Raw genomic sequence first — 18,807 nt, 5'->3', positions numbered from 1 at the left:
ATCTGATGGAGATAATGCTGGCGAATGTATAGTCAGGGAGATTGTGTGTCATAACCGGGGAGAAAACTACGAGCCATGAGCGTGTTTATTTGATGTAAGAAGGGGAAGATTGGTCCAATTCCAACTATCTATTCCTCCCAGTGTTGACATGATTGCCGTTGGTGACAGTGAGAGCCCATTCACAAGTGGCCAGGAGCTTGATCGGGCTTATCACGAAGACTTGGGAGAGGCTGTGTGTAGTGTTGATAGGCGATCAATTGTCTTCTCAACAGCCATAGAAGCATTCGGCGGGCGTCTGCACTCCGGCGAGGCGTGCATTCACGGAGGTCGCTTACAGCAACCAAGAGGTGGCTATCACGCACGTTATGGAGCTGAATTGTTTGACGATCTATGTGGGGGTTGCGTAATAAACACTTATGTGCTTGAATATGGTGATTTATCATGGACACAGCTAACGACGGCCTTGGCCATCCACTGCGGTATGCATATCTATGAACAACACCCGCAAGAATGCACTGAGTACAGTCTGAACCGTGCAGCTGCCTTACAGTGCCATATTGTTCTAGATCCGCCTTTTAGGACGGCCGGGCGTAGAGAAGACAGAAGATCAATTGTTTTCGGCAGACGACTCATTGTAAGGCAACAATACGGCCACCTACGATGACGTCTAGCACCCGGTTGAGCTCTGTGTCGAACGGGTATGTTGTTGATTCGATTAGTGTGCCGACAGTACACGGCGTTGATCTTGCTTATGTAACTAACGTGGCTAAATGCTGCCCAGGTACAGTCAAGTAGCTCTGACTTCTATCGAGACTGGGACAAATGTAAATATCCAGGATTAGTCTGGCAGAACACCGTTACATGATGCTGCAACAAATCGTTATTTTGAATCATAAAGTCATTGATCGAGGCAGGGGCTGATATGCACTAGAAATGGCATAGTTAGTTCCATAGAAGAGATAGAATAGTAAAATAAAAAGATAGTAAAGTGTATTTTTACACCCCTCTCAGTTTCGAATTTTGATGCGCCAGTGTATCTTAAACCAGGATAGTTTATCCCTAAAATCTGTGGTAGATGCTTTAGTTTAGCTATAGTAATATTTCATCCACCCTCTACTGGAAATTATCGAGGTATTGAAGATAAAATAAATGCCAATTTGAAACTGATTTCTCGATTTGTTTGTATTAATTAAAGTATACACAATAGGCGAGGACAATTAAGGGTTAAGAATTTACAGAGATATTCAACTTTGCGCGTACATTGTGGTAGATTCCTTGGAAAGTTTTCAACTGGCCCCGTGTACAGTTTCGAAGGGAAAAGGGCGTTGAATGCAGAATACGATTGGTTTCGGCGAGATGCTGGAGGGCAATGAAGCGCGCCTTAGGGTTTGGATGATGGAAAATGACAAAGCGATGGATCTGGCAAGCAATGATATTTGACCCAATAGGAACCATGGAGCACCCTATATCTCGCCGGGAAGATTCACGAAGAATGGTGGAAATGTGCCTTGCCGCCTGGGCACACTCATTCATCGCTATAATAAGAAGCTCTCGTATCACTGGCGTTTTAAGACGCTCGGGAGCAAGCCCGGATTTTTTGAGATCTAGGAGGTTAAGCCAGATCTTTCCCCATGCGCTCCAGTAAATGGACTCGAAGAAGAGATCGAGGGGGGTGAGCGTTGTCAGTCTTTCGAGGTTATTTTCGTTAGAGGGAGGGAGATATTGGCCAAGGGAAGTGCAGATAAACGATAGGGTGGTGAGGATGTCTCTATCCGGTCTTGAAAGGTCAAGCGGTGGAATATTGAGTAGTAAAGTGTACCATTCTACCAGATCAATAGTGAAACGCTAGTGAAAAAAGAATCAGGAGAAAAGTTTTCGTCATTGAGTAATAAATGTAGACAAGCCTGTTTGATCAAGGTTGCTTACCAAAGAGTCCATATCATCTTCTCCTTCTCCGGGAAGAGGCTCGGGTTGGTAGATTTCCAGGTTAACGGGCGCGTACATGGATAGAGTTTTTCTAGCAAAGAGAGAATACGCAACTTCAGATGCATACAGTGACCACCTATCAAGACGGAGACGAGGGGAGAACATAGGGAAGCAGAGTTAAAGGAATAAGTGGTGCTGATTGTGACATTAAATTGGCAGAGCTGGTATTACCACAATCGTCGCTTTCCCTCTCTTCGTACGGGATCCTGCTCAGACGCGTTATCCCAGTCGATGTCGAGCTGTCGGGCCATTGAGATGGCATGGCCAAGATAGACATATCCCTCCTGGACACAGAAGATCTCAAACAGATACATACACAAATTGTAGGATGCCAATACGGTTGCCTCGGTTGGCTCGTCAAAAATTTCTCGAATTGAGTATTTTGCTTCCTCGAAGCAGCTCTCCGCCACCCGCAGCAGCTCCTCTCTACAGGCCGCATCTGCATGGCATGAGTAGACGTGCTGGGCAGCGAGAGCGATGGCCGAATATAAAAAGGCAGGTTCTAGTTTGCCGCACAGAAAATCCTCCGTCATAAGGTCCCGATTGACATGGCAAATATTGGGGAAGCATTTGGGAGAAAGATAGGTTTGAAAAAGGAAGCGTGCATGAGGATTGTTGATCAAAGCTTCTTCAGAGAGCCGGTCTGGAACCATTCTGTCACTATTGAATGAATCATGGAGGGATTCCGAGGAGCTGAAGCGCTCAAAATCGAGACGTCGCAGTAAACGTGGCGGGGAAAAGGGAATTATGGTGGAGGGGCAGCTGTTGATATAGCCGCGAAGGAAGCTATTTAAATCGTTGATGGTGCAAAGGTGGATGCGAATTCTCAAACTGGTATTGAACATGGACCTTGGAGAATGCACTAGCTCCAAGTGATTGTCAAGACACTCGCTGCTGCCGCGTGTGTCAATGCATTCGTAAGGTTCAGTTTGATGACTTGCAGCCGGATTGCCGGAGGTTCTTTGGGAAGGGAGCGGAATGCAATGGATGAGACGAGAGTGAGTATAGTCAACAGCATTTGTTATATGATCCATTTCTTCTACCAGCTCACCCATCCTCATCCAAATCTCGTTAACATCCTCGAACACTGATGTCAAGCTCATGTTGGTGTGCGAACCTGTTCTTGTGGCAGCAAGGTCTATGGAATGGCTCGCTCCTAAGCACCGCGTACGAGCCCACCGTTGGATTGTGTAAAATTCACGCGGATATCTTTAGAAATTAGGTTTGTACTCCGAGCTATATCGCTCATTGGCGCCTTGCCCGGTGCCTTTATTTGACAAAACTTGAAGTGTCGAAGCTTCTTATACTTCGGCCCAGACAGGCGCGCAAAGTTTGTCGAGAAACCTGCCGTGTACACAGGCCAAGAAATTGCAAACCCTTGCTGGGAAAGCGCGAGGCTATCCGATGACAGAGCAAGAGGTTCCAATTTCACAATCCCGGTCGAATAGAAAGCAGGCGCAGGGATGGGCGTCAGGTGAGCATTGGGCTCGGCTCCCACCCGGCGGTAAGGGGTTGAAGCTGCTTTCCATTTCGCCACATATAGGCAGCGAGGGGGCTTCATCTTTTCATGCGTCCTTATCTTGTGACTCGTTCTCGATGGCCCCGAATCGCTCTTTTATCTGGTGCCATCCCTCGAATGATAAACGACTATGCTGGGTTGTTCGGTTGCCAGGGACTCACGCGGGCTTGATGACATTCGACAGTTAAGATTCTAAACGGAACTACTGACTAGTATAGATTCCTTCCCCCAAAATGTGCGATAACGCCGAAACGCGCTAATAGCGAGTCGGTCAGATTTGCTTAGTTCTTCAACCCCCTTTCATAACCAAATAGGAAGGGATCCATTTGAACCGAATCTTCGAGAAAACAAATGCATTTTTTATCAGTTTATTTTAACAAATCCCTTTGGAAAAACTAAGCAAGTATTTATTGATGAAGAGGCAAAATTAGATAGTCTCGATCTTATTGACAAAAATTCAATTAATCCTGACATGAATTGACGTGTCTAATTTCACTTGTTGTATAAAAAAATCAAAATAGCTCATCCCGTTCTCAAATTATTCAGTACTCCTTAACTCATGGCACTTCAACTGACCCTTTTTCCCGAAACGTTCACCGTCGTGCGCTACCCGGCAAACTATGCCCTCGATTCAAAACTCCTCGAGAAATGTTCATTCTACTCCATAACCCGAACTCCTTCTGAGCTCTCTCTCCTCATCCTCGACGATGTCCTCCCATCTCTTCCTGGGTCGCAGGATCGCAAGGTGGAGCAAGGATTTCGAGGCTTCAAAATCGCGATGGGTCAACTCGATTTCTCTTTAGTTGGAATTCTTGCCAAGGTGGTGGAACCACTGCGGGATGCGCGTGTGCCTCTCTTCGTTATCAGTACATTCGATACCGATTACGTTCTCGTTAAAAACGAAAATGTAACCAAGGCCAGAGAAGTTCTCACTAAAGCGGGTCACAAGATCGATGATGGCGAGTTGGCATAGCCTCGTTATAGATAGATGTTGTATTTATTTATATATACTCGAAGTTTATAGATTCATATGTAAAAAAAAAAAAATAGAACAAGCTAAATTATTATATGGTGTATTTGCTAAGACCCTAACGCCTAATTTCTCAAAGCACGAAATCAGCTTGGAATCCCTACTTGCTTTGCTCTATAGTGTGAACCGATACACTGGATCTCGGTCATGATCCGCCGTACGATTGGGGTCGTATTTTCCTTCGGCCAGCATTTTGTCGCGCTTCTTGTTCTCGGCTGCAAGGTGCCAGCGCAAAATGCCACAAGATATAAAGAGCACTGCACATATGGCTAAATTAATGGAATTGGCACGCACTATCCAATGGAAAGGAATGAGAGCTCTGAAAATGGGGGGGAGATCCATCCAATGCATACTAACCGAAGCGAGGTTTATCGTCATTGCGATACATTTGGGAGCCAAACGAGCTTACAAGGTTGCCACACGCGATGATAAATGCTCTGGATGAACGAAAAAAAGTAATATAGAAAGTCATACATCATTCAGAGATAAGTATTATCATAAGTGAGATGAAGGATACTCACGTTGCAATCCCACGCTTCATTGCAGGGGCAAAATTGGTCGCCACCCAGGCCATACATAACGGCGCCATCGACCATAGGCCAATGGCCACTAGGAACATAGCACCATACTATTGGTGGGGCGAAAGTGATTCAGCGGGACGCTTGGAAACCAACCACCGAAACTACTTACTTGAGCATCTGGAGAGACGAGCACTAGTTGTAGCAAAAAGCCGACGACTGCCAAACCTGCGACCAGCATCAGGAAATAGGCACGCTGTGTAAATTTGTCCGAAAAGAAGGCAAAAAGAACAGAGCAAACCGCTGCCGGAGCATATGGAGCAGCAGCCATGGCCTGTGCTTTGACGTCGCTATGCCCCAAGGCCTTGACAATGGTTGGGAGAAACAAATTGAGAGCGACTCCGGGCAGGGAATACGCAATGCAAGCAATAGCAAACAAATAGGTGCGAGGCTCTTTGAACGCTTCGAGGATCATTTTGCGATGATCATGCTGCACCTCGGTTCCAGTGTCTGAATTATTCTCATGTCGCAGTCGGGCCACAAGAAAGTTGCGCTCCTCTTCAGTGAGAAACTTGGCGGTCTCAGGATAATCTGGGAGGAGGAAAAAGGTGAGTGCCCCGACGAGGATGGTGGGAACACCTTCAATGATATAGAGATACTGCCAAGCTCGTAAATGGCCCTCGATTCTCATTACCCCAAAGGCAATAAGACCGCCCAGGAGACCGGACATGGACATGCCAGAATAGAAGAGGGCCATGCGAAAGGCCATTTCTTTTTTCGAATACCAAAAGCTAAGGTCTGATTAAAAATGCATTTATTAAGGGAGTTGTTTTTTTATATATATACCAATATTGGATTGCTTATACTTACAGAACACTATTCCTGGGAATAGACCCGCTTCGAATATCCCAAGGAGCCTAATCGATTGGATGCAGTTTCCAGTTACCGGAATATGGCTATAGAGCCGTCCAGAATTAACAGGACTTACAATCGCGCGGAAAAGAGACTACCGAAATTCCAACAGGCAGCAAGGCAAGTCGAGGTGATTCCCCACAAAAGCATGATCAAGCCGATCCATCTGCTTGGTCGGAGCTTCTTCAACATGTAGTTGGCGGGTATTTCGCAAAGAGAATCTATCCGAGCAATCCAAGAAGCAGAGTTAAATAAAGCGAGGCGATGATGTCTTGCTGAGAAAAGCAGAAGGGATAAATCAAGCAACTCACATCCAAAATAGAACACCTGCAACGACCAATAAAAGTGGTCTTCATTCAGGTTCAAGTCGGCCTCATAGTTGGCTAGTCGAGCATTTCCAATATTGGAGCGATCAAGATAGGCCAGGAAATACAGAACCATCATAGTCTACCATAAACAATGCCATAAAAAATTAATGCAGATGCTCATGCAAGATCGCAGTTATCACAGCGAACATATTGTTCAACGATTTGAGCTGGCATCCAGCCCTGGAACCAATGGCCTCAGAATAGGGTCACTTACCGGAATGATGCGCACATCCACCTTGCGCAGAATGCGCTTCAGTTTGACCTCATCGAACACGTTCTGTTTCTCGACTGCTTCTAGCTCAAACAGTTCGAACTTTTGTTGTTCATCGATTTCCACCTTTTGTCCAGCATCCAAGTTGCTCGGCACCTTCACATCCCTATCTTTCATTCTCTCCCGTGTTTTGATTTGAACTGGAAGGATGGTGGGGAAAAAAAGGGGGGGGGGGGCGTGAATCACCAAGTTTATATATTAAATTCGCAGGCCAATTTCTGGCATGTGTACAAATGGAACCATCTCCACAACCTTAAAAATCTTCTTAACCACGGGATACAGAAACTTATCAAGACCTGTACTCTTCTCACTCCAGCCGTCGCCTATTCCCACCTTGAATGCCCAGCTAGCGTAAAACTCTATTCTCATGGGAGTGCAATTCGCACTCCCCTTCAACGAGGCCGAGCAGTTTCGCGTGACAGCTGAGAGCTGCTATCCTCCATAGGGAACAAGAGGACCAAGGGAAGTCGTCACGGCGAGGGGGATCCTGCATCTGATTCCCCCGACTATTGAAGATATTGCTTCCCACACCGCACGATAGTATCTTATCTCCAGCCTAGGAGTTTAAAGTGATGGGCTGATAACGGGGTATTGTTTAAACTTTCGTTACCGGCTTATAGGAGGAGGTCTCTAATGGGGGGGGGTGGGGTGGGGGCAAGGATTTCCCGACAAGGTCTGCCCAAGGGCTCTCTGCTCTGAATGCCTGTGGATGCGGGGGATTTGTGCGCCGTGCCACGCAAAACATTATCTCCGCACCATTGCAGCTGTATATACATCTTTTTGTGCTCCATTACGCAACCAGATTAGAATAGCGAAAAGAGAGTTGCATAGTGAGAGAATGCAAAGTCAAAGGGCCAACGCGACGTAAGGCTAACCTATCCAAAATCGCGACCAAGCGAGCATCCTGATTAGCGTTGTTATGTAATACTTCGATGTCGAAGCAGTTACAATATGGAATTCTGTGATCGTGCCCTTGCGCCTACTCTCAACCTTCAACATGGCGGGGAGATGGCAGCCATGGTGGGGTTGAATGCAGGTTATCAGGAAGATTTTTCAGACGGCTGGTGCATGGAGATGAAGAGTTTCGCGAGAATATTTACTCGGTATAGATAGCTCGATATCCTGAAATGGTCGAGGCACGTGAGCTCCTATCTATTGTGCCAGTCGCACCCCATCTAACCATATTGTTGGCAACCATGTTGGGTAATAGGTTCGGAATTGATTAAGGCATCATGGGATCATTTACGCTCTCAATCCAGATTGAACTCTATTGTTCGAGGCTTAGTGCAAATGGATCTGAAACCTAGATCAAGCGATGCCAAAGAAGGGCCTATTATGGGCACAAGGAAGAAGGCGTCTTTGTCCAATGGGATATGGCCCAGTTTGCTCAACGCTCTTGGCGAGGGGGATCAAAATACGGATGGGTGCACCAGAAATCTCGCAGACGCGGTGAAGTCGAGCCAAGACTTCAATTATCCTATATCAAGCACCCTTGCGTATAGATGGCGACGATGCTGCCACCTTCATTCGGGCCTCGTGCTAAGGCGCTGTTGCACAGGTTGCTTGGTTTCTCTGTATGGAGATATAATATCATCTCTGTATGTCTGGTTTTGCAGTCTGGAGGGGATGAGAACCCTTCAGTCTGAATGCCGTAGCAAGCTTGGATTCAATCGCATCTAATAAGCCACCATTCATGACGTTAATGAATCGTAAGTCTACTCCCCCTACCTTCTAAAGGGATTCTTGCATTTGCAAACATGTTTCTTGCTAGATCGTCGGCTGCATTCCGCTCTTTGAGACCTCGGGTAAACATAAGTGAACCTCGGCTATATTGAATAGCTCAATATGCTCGAAGTGTCCTCTGACTTTATTGCGCCTTGCAAAATTGATTAGAACCAATTCCGAGCATTTGTTTCCGCTACTGATGCATTCCCTTCACACAACGAGGATCTGACGGAGGCATTCAAGGGACAAAAAAATGACAATGTACGTATTAACCTATATATAATCGGTGTGAACGCGATGAACATGACTATTTTTCTTTTAGGGAAACTATGCGGTTACACTTATTAGCGGAGATGGTATTGGTCCAGAGATTTCGAAATCAGTTGTCAAAATTTTCAAGAGTGCCGATGTAGGTTACCCGATGTATTTTTATTTCGTAAATTTGAAAGTAATTTCGATTGTCATTTTATCAGGTGCCAATTGACTGGGAGCCAGTGGACGTCACGCCGGTTATTATTGATGGCAAAACGACTATACCCGAGCAGGCGATTGAGTCTGTTCGAAAGAACACCGTTGCCCTAAAAGGCCCGCTTGCAACACCCATTGGTAAAGGGCACGTTTCCCTTAACCTCACTTTGCGCCGCACGTTCAATCTCTATGCCAACGTCCGTCCATGCAAGTCCATCGTCGGCTTCAAGACATTATACGATAACGTCGACACAGTACTCATCCGAGAGAATACGGAGGGCGAGTATTCTGGGATCGAGCACGAGGTCGTCAATGGCGTGGTCCAGTCAATTAAGCTGATCACCCAAGAGGCTTCGGAGCGTGTAGCGCGTTACGCCTTCACTTACGCCAGAGAGATCGGGAGGGAGCGGGTGACGGCCGTCCATAAAGCAAATATCATGCGCATGTCGGACGGAATGTTCTTGGACGCATGCGAACGCGTTTCTCGCGATTTCCCGGCGATCAAATTTGACGAGGTGCTTCTGGATCGCGCATGCCTTCACATCTCGCAAGATCCATCCCTCTACAAGGACACTGTCATGGTGATGCCTAACCTCTATGGTGACATCTTGTCTGACATGTGTGCGGGATTGATCGGGGGGCTGGGCCTCACTCCATCGGGCAACATTGGACAGGATGCTTCGATTTTCGAGGCGGTCCACGGAACCGCCCCTGACATTGCTGGCATGGACAAGGCCAACCCAACTGCACTGCTCTTGTCGGCGATCATGATGCTTAGACACATGAGGCTCAACCATCATGCCGAACGCATAGAAAACGCGGTGCTCAAGACCATTGCTGAAAAGCGGGTACTGACTGGGGACTTGGGCGGCAAGGCTTCCAATACAGATTTCACTAACGAGATTATCCGCAATCTCTGATAGCGAAAGAAAAATAAAACGCTGAATCAATGCAACTTCATTCTATTGTAGCATGCTCTTATTGGTATATTTTTTTTTGGGAGGGGGAGCAGTCGATATGTATTTAATATAAACAAAATCCCATTATACATATTCTCTTCTTGATTATTCCTCTGCCAAATATCAGATTCATCTTGAACGTGGTCTCCTAGAAATAGTGACCTAAACCCGTCCTTAATTGCGGTAATCGGCATCAGCGGACAGGCAAAGAAAAAGATTAACGGAGGAGCGGAGTGAATTTCCTCAGTCCCGGCTAAGTCGATCGAATTTAATGCAACCAGCTGACTTATAATGTGACCGGTGGCAAAAAAAATTAGGGAAATTTGAAAATGACTTGAGGGGAAGTGGCAGGTCCATTCTTTTCCATTGTAATTCTGCAAGATGGGTCAAGAGCCTCTACCTGCCTCTCCCGATTTAGATTATTTCTCCAATGTGTTTGCTAGAAAAGACAGACACACAATGTTGCACGATTATAATGCCAATGGCTTGTGTGATCCCGATGGAGATTTAGAGATTGAAGGGCTGGACGAAGGCATGGAAGAGAACTCGGGTGAGGTTATGAAGAGCATACGCGTGAAACATTTCGATGACGATCCGGTGGTAGAAACAGGTACAAATAGCGGCGAGAGCTTGGAATTGACCCCAGTTCCATCCCCATCCCCAGCAGAATCTAGAGACGTTATGACTGCCCATCCTATAATAATAGGTGAATGTTCGGATTCGAATGATAATATATCTAGTGAAATAAGAACACGTCTTCAATACCGTGCTAATTGTTCATCCATTTGCAGAGCCCATACAAATTATCATTACATTTTGCAGAGACAGTTATACATTCGATATAACCCAGTCAATGTGCTTGTTTGATCTAATGTTGGAGATAGAATTGCGACTCGGGTGTCTGCCACAACATCAGAAACTCATATTCAGAGGTAGCTTAGCTCTCCAAGTGCATTCTAAATTTGTACTCACAGATTTCCCCCGATATCCTGTAGGGAGAATATTGAAGGATGTGGAAGCAAAGCTGACGGATCTGGGGGTAGAAAGCATGTCCAGAATGCTTTTAGTATGCTGCGATGTTGAGCGGCTAAAAGCTTATGAAGCGAGTCTCGGAATCGAGGAGAATAAAGGTATCAGCGATGGTGTAAAAAGGGATGGTGAAGATTTCGCTCACCTTTTGAATATGATACATAGTCTCAGAAGAAACAAGTGGCAAAAGTGTTCACAATTCAGCGGTAATGGCTAACATGCGATGTTGTCTTTGGGTGGATAATAGAGGTCTTGTTAAAATTGTAGAAAAATCAGCTGGTATTATATAATGGAATGCAAAACGGGGCAACCCTTACCCCCAATAGCCCGGAGGTAGGCCGATTTCTTTGCGTGTATTCTTTAATACTCATGCTAACCAATCCAATATGCATGTTGCTCAAGTCTCCCCCGCCATCACCTCCTTCACAGCGTATTGACATTGTAAAACAGTATAGTAATAATAATGAGAAGCCCAGTGTTGGTACCAGTGGTAATTTCCCAATACGATCCTCTGTCTCTTGAGAGCTTATATACTCAATGTTTAACGACTATCAGGCTTTCGAACGCGATTAGTCAAACCCGGCGTAACGGGACTATACAACCTTGGCAATACATGTTACATGAACTCAGCGCTTCAATGTCTGAGTAATTCGCAAGAACTCACGCGCTATTTTCTTGGTAAGGTTTGAGGACAATATCCTGCATCTGATTGCACTCTCGTGAACTTTTTGAGTTATTATGTAGATGAGGTTTTTCGCAGAGAAGTTAACAAGGAAAATCCACTTGGAACCGGAGGGAGGTTGGCGGATTCGTATTGGAACCTATTGAATAATTTATGGCGGGCGCCCCAAGATGTTTTTCGGCCGATTCAATTCAAAGTAGAGTCGAACTTTTCTATCTGAATGATTTTTCCATATGGTTGAGCTAACATAACAATTCGACAGAACGTCATTGGCCACTATTTCTCTGCATTCGATGGTTACCAACAGCACGATGCCCAAGAGCTACTTGCGGTTTTGCTCGACGGATTGCACGAGGACTTGAACCGCATCAAAAAAAAGCCGTGTTTTGAAGTGCCCGAGTGGACCGGTGAGCTTCCGGATGCTCAAGTTTCTGAAGAGAGCTGGCGCCTCTATCGCTCCCGAAATGACAGTGTCATAGTGGATTTATTCCAGGGGCAGTACAAGAGCACGCTTGTGTGCCTAGTATGCGGGAAAGTTTCAGTTACATTTGATCCCTGTATGTATCTGTCACTCCCCGTGCCTGCCACCCATAACATGACGATTGGTGCTGTGTACGTGCCGTATGACCCAGCAAGGAGGCCGGTGAAGCTACATGTAAGATTGCCCAATGATGCGCAGATTCGGGATTTAGAGGGGAAAGTGTCTGAAAAATTTGAAGTCAGCGGAAAGAAAGTAGGTCTTTTGCGCTTTGGATAGTTGGTGTGGTATATTAGGTTTGACGGATCGGATTGACTTTTAATTTTATTTTTTGTATCGGCTAGCTGTTAACGGTCGAGATATTCCAGAACAAGATCTTCCGCTGGTATCACAAGGACGACAATATCACTCAGATAGTGCCTGATTCAGACGAGATCTACATATACGAACTCCCGTTCAATATACCCGAGAATTGGGACGGCAGTCCTCCGAAAAACAGCGAAGGCGGTGGAGTCATATTCCCGGTGGTACACCGAGCTCGTCCCAAGTCTCCCTATTCCCGACACGCTATCAGCGAGCTGGAGTATTTTGGCGTGCCTCTGATGGTGGCTCTTCCTTGGAGCGCGGTGCATGATCCACGAAAACTCCAGAAAGAAATCACAAGGCAATACCAACGTTACACCACGTTCGATCTTTCTGGCGTGAGGCAGAGTTTGTTCCGGATGCGGGTGGTAAAGCGTGGGTTTATCCCCGGAGGGACGTGCAGGGTGCACTGGGGAGGTAGTGATGAGGAGGAGATAATGGCCAGATTCAACGTATTAAAGAGCATGAGGGAACAGGCCCAATGCGATAAGAAGGAGGGCGAGGAAGGAGAGGAGAAAAAAGAGCCAAAGAAAGAGTCTGATGGAGAGGATATGTCGGAGGGAGAGGGTGACATTGGCGGAAGTTTGGGTGGGGAATCCGGTATTGCCCAGTCCCAAGTCTCCAATGTATCCCTCTATGAGTACCCCACAACCAATCCGCATCGGGTTCAGAGTTGGATGCCCCAACACTACCAGCATCTACTTAATACAGCACGGTGGGTCCGCAACGGAACGCTTGTTCAGAACGGCGAGTTCGTGGTGTGCGAATGGCCCTCCGAATTTGTCGACGCCTTCTTTCGCACGCCGGGTTATGACGATGCCCACTTAGCGGCTGCGCTTGCCGGTGATCGGACCCTGGAGCAAACAAGTGACGTGAGTGGGATGGGTGCTAAAGCAGGCCATGAGGACGAGCAAGAAAATATTGGGCAAGCATTGTGGGAGGTGTTCGATTCCTCGGTTGCCAATGGGAGTCCCGGAAAGAAAACTGGAAGAAGGCGTGATGTGCTTACCCTTCAGGACTGTTTTGATGACTTTACCCACGAGGAACACCTCTCCGACATGGACGCATGGTATTGCCCCCGCTGTAAGCGTCACCAACCAGCCACTAAAACCGTGGGCCTCTGGCGTTTACCACAGCACCTCATCGTTCATTTGAAGCGCTTTGCACAGCATCGGTGGCGCGACAAAATTACTGAACGAGTGGAATATCCACTGGAAGGACTTCGACTGGACCCATGGATGGTGCCTGGGAGCAGGTTGAAAAACAAGGGAGCTGAGTACGACTTGTATGGGGTTGTAAACCACCGAGGGTCGCTGAACGGAGGCCATTGTAAACATTTGTCCATATATTTATGGGTACTTTTAACTCAAAATTAATGAATACTTTGTTGAACAGATACTGCGTATGCGTTCAACTGTCAACTGAAGAAGTGGTACTACTTCAATGACTCGCACTATTCCCAAATAGAACCGAGTGACTTTGATGTAATGTTAAAAACAGAATGAAACAATATGGCCAAATATTAATTCTTCCTATAGGTAGAGTCTGCGTATCTCCTGTTCTATAGGAGGCGCGACACAGAGGCCGCAGACGAGGAATTCAACGGGGGCACAATCAATTCTGAGGTGCAGCTGAACGGCGTGAACCCAAGCACTTCGAAAACACCGAACCATGTTGCCTCCCATCTCGACAACAAGGATGAGAACATGCAAATGTCGGTATTCTTGGAAGACGATTCTGCCGAACATGAAGATGAAGAGAAGGAGCGAATTCTAGGGATGAGTATATGTGAGAAGGACGATGGGGATGAGGAAGGTGGCGAGGGTACTGCCATCCTCCCTTCTTCATGTAGCGACTCCTTCTATTCCATCGGGGAGGACCGTCGCGACTATCCTGAGGGCGAGAATGCCGACGAGAAAAGAGAGATAGATTGTATCGAGAGGGAATTCGCTGAGAGGGAGGGAATGCAATCTCATTCCGCACTGAATATGATGAGCTCGGGGCTTGTGAGCATGGGCACCGTGCTGGTGTCTCCGGTGTCATATATAAGAGAGCGAATCCGTTATTTGCAGGAGGACGAAGATGACGAAGGAGAGATGGGCCAAGCGAGTGGGGCCGAGGAGGTGGATTAGGTATTTATTCCTATATACTATGGTTATAGAGGGCCTTGCCTACCTATGTTGTTTATTTGTATTTCCTCTAATATGTGTACACTTTATACATGTATGTATTATAATTTTGTCCACCCATCAAAGAATATACCATTATTATTCACTTATATAGAGAGTAAATCGTATCTCACATGCATTTAGCAAATGCGTTTTACATTTCAAATAGCCGAAATACCGATGGATACGCCAAAAGTTTAGCGTCGGGCAGAGCATTTTTACTGTGAGTGCAAGAAGCCACGATTCTGAGCTCGCCATAGGTCCAAGTATCCTCGATGGATAGAGTTCTCAAATATGGTCGAGTTTGTAAACTTCTAAATATCTAAAGATAAAACACTGGCAGTAACCTCAATATAAACAATAAGCGAGACTACTTTATTCTGCGACCCTTGTGTACATAGTGAACTCATATTCAATCCCCTTCTCTTCCACTCTACCGCGAGGTACACTATCCTCTACAAACTGCTCCAGCTCTTCATGCGAAGCAAGCTTATATTTGGCCTCATCCACCACCGGGAAGAAGGTATCGCACTGAATTTTTGCGTAGATGCGTGTAAGAAGAATGTGGTGGCAGAGGGGTAAGCGCATAGCTATGTCGTAGATCTGACTGCCTCCAACAATAAATGTACGAGGATGGCGAGTTTCGTCGATAACAGAAAGGGCTTGTTCGAGTGAAGTGACATGACAAATGTCCGGATTAGGCATTTCGTTTCTATGAAGACATTATTTTTGTCAGCAAAATAAGGGGAGGAGGTTGCAGCTTACAAATAGAGTCTCAGTATAATAATGAACTTACTTTGCATAGCTTGAATCGCGAGATATCACAATGTTGAATCTATTTTTCAGGGGCCGTAATCGTTTCGGAATGGATTCCCATGTTCTTCGCCCCATAATCACCGCGTTTTTGACATTTGCATTTTCTTCTTGTCCAGGTGTAGATTTAAGAAATGACGCTGGGATCTTTGATGTGACCCGCTCGAAATAAGCGACTTCTCGAGGTAACCGCCAGGGTAGGTCATTATTTAGTCCAATGCCTAGCTCTTCGGTTGCAGCGGCTATAAGAGCGAAACCATTGCGAAGGGAGGTTGGAGACATAATCCAATAATGGGTTTAATGGTGGTCCGCAAAGATAAAAAAAATACGCGATCGTGACTCTCAAGCGAAATTGAATAACTGCGCCAAAACTTCAGATTAATTTCAGTGATAATAGGTGTGTTTAAAGGTCTTTGGATCGGATTCAGCTAATTGAACATACTATGCAAACATTAATCGCTACAAGATCTACTGTTTGGCAACTTGCACCGAGGACCTTGAATTGGTTGAGGTCTAGTTTTTCAACCACTTCTCTACTATCTTCGCCAAATTTACCCAATGAAGACGGTCAAAATCCACCCGAGCTAGCCCCACTTACTCTCTACCGCCGAATTTTACGGCTACATCGACAACTACCACCCGAGTTCCGTTACATGGGGGATGGATATGTCAAGGACGAATTTAGGCGACATCGCGATGTAACCAATCCACTTCATATCTATAGTTTTCTCTCACATTGGCTAGAGTACGCCCAGATGCTTGAGGCACAGGTGAGAGAGGGCTCATTTTTGGGCAGTAAGATAGATCCAGAGGTCATAGAGAAACTATCCGATGAGCAAGTGGGACAACTATGGGAATTAAAGCAAGAAACCAAGCGGATATGGAGTGATGGGGAGGCAAAAGTCGAGGCTAGGGAAAATACAATGAGTGCTGAGCAGGCACATTCATAGAGCAATAGACACCTAGATATATATACAAACTTTAATAATTTTGTGTTTTACTGTATTACTCTCAATTCAACAGACCCCAAATACCATAACTATTTGGTTTGCTTATTTAACAATACCATCGCGTCTAAACCTTTGAAGTAGGCATTATTGACTAGTCATTCACAAAGAGTTGAAGAGACTTATACTAATTCAACAAAGCTCTACATTAATAATATCATATTAAAATTGCTACGGAAAAGAGAGTTATGATTTCTTTGGTTTTTCCAAAAACTAGTATCATTGGTAGTGCACTCCTGTTGAAGAATATTTTAAGGAACTGCACGCTGATATCAGTCAGAGAAACCAAATCATATGAAATGCACTTTTTCCCATGGCAAAGCTCGTATTCAATAACGTCTAATGATGTTTATACCTCAATTGTTATCTTCTCATTCAGGTCAAGAACCTGAAGAAAAATAATGAAAAACTAAAACCATTGTACTCAGGGACTTTAATAGCATCCTTAGTACGTCCTCAAATCGCGAAATCTTTTTACTCGAAGCAAGTCAGAATAAATGAATCAAGCACCATCCAGATTCTACTGATTGTGTGTGCCAGTTTTAGAAAGCCCTCGGCTGTATTCGGTTGCCATTAAAATTAACTGAGCCCTGCCAGTTTCATAGCTCGGGTTGTTTTTTTTCTATAGGAGGATCTAACAGCTCTAAATATGCTATAAAGGACACTCCCTTCATGATCCTCTATTTTTGTAAAGATTAGCCGCGTTTCTGCCTTGCCTTTTCACCACGGCACATGCTAAGTTTTACCAGTGCAACGAATCTCTCTTTGTCCCAACAAGGTGGCTTATACACACATGTGATATCCCCTCCGATTTTTGCCATCTTTAGGCAATCATTGTAGATCTCGGATAATAAATTGAAAACCATGAGGGATTTCGACAAATATGACTTTAATTTGGGGAACACTAGAACATAATATGTCTTGGAGTTTCTTGAAGCTATTGGATAAAACCAACTCTTCGCCTTGACCTGGAAGATATCAGGCAAAGATATATAAAGGCGTTCAAAGTTGACCTGAATCCCTTTAATTCAACATCAACTTTCATTAAGGATTTTCTCCCCAGCACATTCATTCAATATTAACACATATACATCATGAAATTCACCTCTTTTATTGGAATCTCCATTGCTGCTGTCTGTGTTTCTGCCCTGCCGGCGCCGGTAGTAATTGAACGCGGTATTCAAATCGCGGGTCCCAACAACATTGCTGGAAACACGCAGATCGGCTCTGTAAGTAAAAAAAGGATAAGAGTGTTTTCAAGCCAGAAGGAAGCGTTGGATTAACAACGAATTGTTTATTTTTTAGAATAATCTCTCTAACAGTGGAACTGGAACCAGTCTAAATCAAGATATGCGTGACAAAGGTCTCAATTTCAAGCGCGGTATTAGTATCTATGGGGATAATAAGATTGGTGGGGACCAGCAAATTGCCTCCGTAAGTCAAGCATGCGGGCCACTTCAAAGAAACAGACTTGAATACTAAAAATCATTTTTGACCAAATAGAACGAAATAGCCCAGTCAAATAACTCTGGTACAGGCAGTGGAAGCTTGAACCAAAACCTGAACACAGTGGAAGAGAAAAAGCGCAGCATCAACTTCAATGGCGATAATCTTGTTGGTGGCAATGAGCAAATTGGCACGGTAAGTTTAAATAGAAACTAAGCAATAGTGAAGGTGTTCACTAATCGAATCTAATTTGCACTACAGAATGAAATCTCCAAGACTGAAAATCACGGCATTGCTAGCGGCAGTATGAACCAGAATATAGCTGAGTTAAAAGAGCCTAAAAACAAACGGGGTATTGCTATCGGTGGGAGTAACAGGGTGAGCGGCGATCAACAAATCGGGGTGGTAAATTATCTGAAAAAAAATCAAGTCTCAGGTAGATAGAGATTTACTCTTGCCCTTTATTATTGATTAGGGCAATGTGGACCGGACACAAAACAGTGGAGGCGATAGTGGCACTCTGACTCAGCTACTCGAAGAAGAAGAAAAGTAATGATTAGACGTATATTTGCATATTAATCTTTTGAATGCATACATAATGAGAACATAGTTGCGCTATTAAAAGTAATAAGCTATTATAATGTTTAGTATTTCAATGATTTGATAGTTTACATTGCATTATTGGATATATCTGCCTTTTTTAATAATAAACAAATGATATACAACTCTTCAAATCTAGCGAAAATGTTCCGAATAAAAAAAACTAAAAATGCTCCCGGCGGGAGTCGAACCCGCGACTTTGATGTGACTCCAAATAGGTGTTTTCCCACCAATCCGAACTCCCATAAGCATCACGCTCTAACCAACTGAGCTACGGGAGCTTAATTAGGTTAGGATGTCGGTTTTGGAAAAGTATATATTATAGAATTCTGAGATTCGAAATATTGAGTTTTTTTTTACTAATAAGGGGGAGGGTTAGTGTAGTGGACTATCCCTGGTATGCCGACGAGAACGGCGTGGGTTCGAATCCCACTTCCCCCACCAGCACTTACTCTTAGTTTGTGA

The 18,807-nt window shown here is 45.0% G+C and overlaps 10 protein-coding genes and 2 non-coding genes across 12 annotated transcripts; 7 read left to right on the top strand and 5 right to left on the bottom strand.

Moving 5' to 3' along the window:
* Positions 1–148: 148 nt before the first annotated feature.
* On the top strand, positions 149–664 carry VTP21DRAFT_1527 (uncharacterized protein; the record flags this gene model as incomplete). The annotated part of the gene is made up of 1 exon (XM_069391624.1): positions 149–664. The coding sequence occupies one exon, from the start codon at positions 149–151 to the stop codon at positions 662–664; it is 516 nt and encodes a 171-aa protein (XP_069250864.1).
* Positions 665–1,224: 560 nt separating this feature from the next.
* VTP21DRAFT_1526 (uncharacterized protein) lies at positions 1,225–3,089 on the bottom strand (the record flags this gene model as incomplete). Its single annotated transcript, XM_069391623.1, has 3 exons — positions 1,225–1,845; positions 1,927–2,062; positions 2,158–3,089. The coding sequence occupies 3 exons, from the start codon at positions 3,087–3,089 to the stop codon at positions 1,225–1,227; spliced, it is 1,689 nt and encodes a 562-aa protein (XP_069250863.1).
* Positions 3,090–3,142: 53 nt separating this feature from the next.
* Positions 3,143–3,547, bottom strand: VTP21DRAFT_1525 (uncharacterized protein; the record flags this gene model as incomplete). Its single annotated transcript, XM_069391622.1, has 1 exon — positions 3,143–3,547. One exon carries the CDS (start codon positions 3,545–3,547, stop codon positions 3,143–3,145), a length of 405 nt encoding a protein of 134 aa, XP_069250862.1.
* Positions 3,548–4,064: 517 nt separating this feature from the next.
* VTP21DRAFT_1524 (uncharacterized protein) lies at positions 4,065–4,478 on the top strand (the record flags this gene model as incomplete). The annotated part of the gene is made up of 1 exon (XM_069391621.1): positions 4,065–4,478. One exon carries the CDS (start codon positions 4,065–4,067, stop codon positions 4,476–4,478), a length of 414 nt encoding a protein of 137 aa, XP_069250861.1.
* A 171-nt stretch (positions 4,479–4,649) lies between these two features.
* VTP21DRAFT_1523 (uncharacterized protein) lies at positions 4,650–6,721 on the bottom strand (the record flags this gene model as incomplete). Its single annotated transcript, XM_069391620.1, has 8 exons — positions 4,650–4,828; positions 4,893–4,972; positions 5,057–5,163; positions 5,226–5,851; positions 5,924–5,970; positions 6,042–6,186; positions 6,277–6,412; positions 6,548–6,721. The coding sequence occupies 8 exons, from the start codon at positions 6,719–6,721 to the stop codon at positions 4,650–4,652; spliced, it is 1,494 nt and encodes a 497-aa protein (XP_069250860.1).
* An 834-nt stretch (positions 6,722–7,555) lies between these two features.
* On the top strand, positions 7,556–9,717 carry VTP21DRAFT_1522 (uncharacterized protein; the record flags this gene model as incomplete). Its single annotated transcript, XM_069391619.1, has 8 exons — positions 7,556–7,640; positions 7,718–7,744; positions 7,815–8,162; positions 8,289–8,313; positions 8,376–8,409; positions 8,498–8,590; positions 8,652–8,738; positions 8,803–9,717. The coding sequence occupies 8 exons, from the start codon at positions 7,556–7,558 to the stop codon at positions 9,715–9,717; spliced, it is 1,614 nt and encodes a 537-aa protein (XP_069250859.1).
* A 420-nt stretch (positions 9,718–10,137) lies between these two features.
* Positions 10,138–14,440, top strand: VTP21DRAFT_1521 (uncharacterized protein; the record flags this gene model as incomplete). Its single annotated transcript, XM_069391618.1, has 12 exons — positions 10,138–10,462; positions 10,548–10,688; positions 10,752–10,886; positions 10,951–10,991; positions 11,053–11,118; positions 11,188–11,275; positions 11,341–11,463; positions 11,530–11,663; positions 11,730–12,200; positions 12,290–13,637; positions 13,704–13,792; positions 13,847–14,440. The coding sequence occupies 12 exons, from the start codon at positions 10,138–10,140 to the stop codon at positions 14,438–14,440; spliced, it is 3,555 nt and encodes a 1,184-aa protein (XP_069250858.1).
* A 411-nt stretch (positions 14,441–14,851) lies between these two features.
* VTP21DRAFT_1520 (uncharacterized protein) lies at positions 14,852–15,571 on the bottom strand (the record flags this gene model as incomplete). Its single annotated transcript, XM_069391617.1, has 2 exons — positions 14,852–15,188; positions 15,273–15,571. 2 exons carry the CDS (start codon positions 15,569–15,571, stop codon positions 14,852–14,854), a joined length of 636 nt encoding a protein of 211 aa, XP_069250857.1.
* A 161-nt stretch (positions 15,572–15,732) lies between these two features.
* Positions 15,733–16,239, top strand: VTP21DRAFT_1519 (uncharacterized protein; the record flags this gene model as incomplete). The annotated part of the gene is made up of 1 exon (XM_069391615.1): positions 15,733–16,239. The coding sequence occupies one exon, from the start codon at positions 15,733–15,735 to the stop codon at positions 16,237–16,239; it is 507 nt and encodes a 168-aa protein (XP_069250856.1).
* A 1,151-nt stretch (positions 16,240–17,390) lies between these two features.
* VTP21DRAFT_1518 (uncharacterized protein) lies at positions 17,391–18,295 on the top strand (the record flags this gene model as incomplete). Its single annotated transcript, XM_069391614.1, has 5 exons — positions 17,391–17,525; positions 17,602–17,730; positions 17,800–17,937; positions 18,004–18,147; positions 18,218–18,295. The coding sequence occupies 5 exons, from the start codon at positions 17,391–17,393 to the stop codon at positions 18,293–18,295; spliced, it is 624 nt and encodes a 207-aa protein (XP_069250855.1).
* Positions 18,296–18,512: 217 nt separating this feature from the next.
* VTP21DRAFT_t155 lies at positions 18,513–18,623 on the bottom strand. The gene has a single exon. It is a non-coding gene; the product is annotated as a tRNA-Ile (tRNA).
* Positions 18,624–18,710: 87 nt separating this feature from the next.
* On the top strand, positions 18,711–18,783 carry VTP21DRAFT_t164. Its single transcript has one exon. It is a non-coding gene; the product is annotated as a tRNA-Ser (tRNA).
* Positions 18,784–18,807: the final 24 nt, after the last annotated feature.

Source organism: Calcarisporiella thermophila, assembly GCF_041956535.1.
Source record: "Calcarisporiella thermophila strain CBS 279.70 unplaced genomic scaffold VTP21scaffold_12, whole genome shotgun sequence".
Classification (NCBI taxonomy): domain Eukaryota; kingdom Fungi; phylum Calcarisporiellomycota; class Calcarisporiellomycetes; order Calcarisporiellales; family Calcarisporiellaceae; genus Calcarisporiella; species Calcarisporiella thermophila.
The sequence above is the reverse complement of the archived record's forward strand: the minus strand, read 5'-3'. Positions and strand labels throughout refer to the sequence as shown.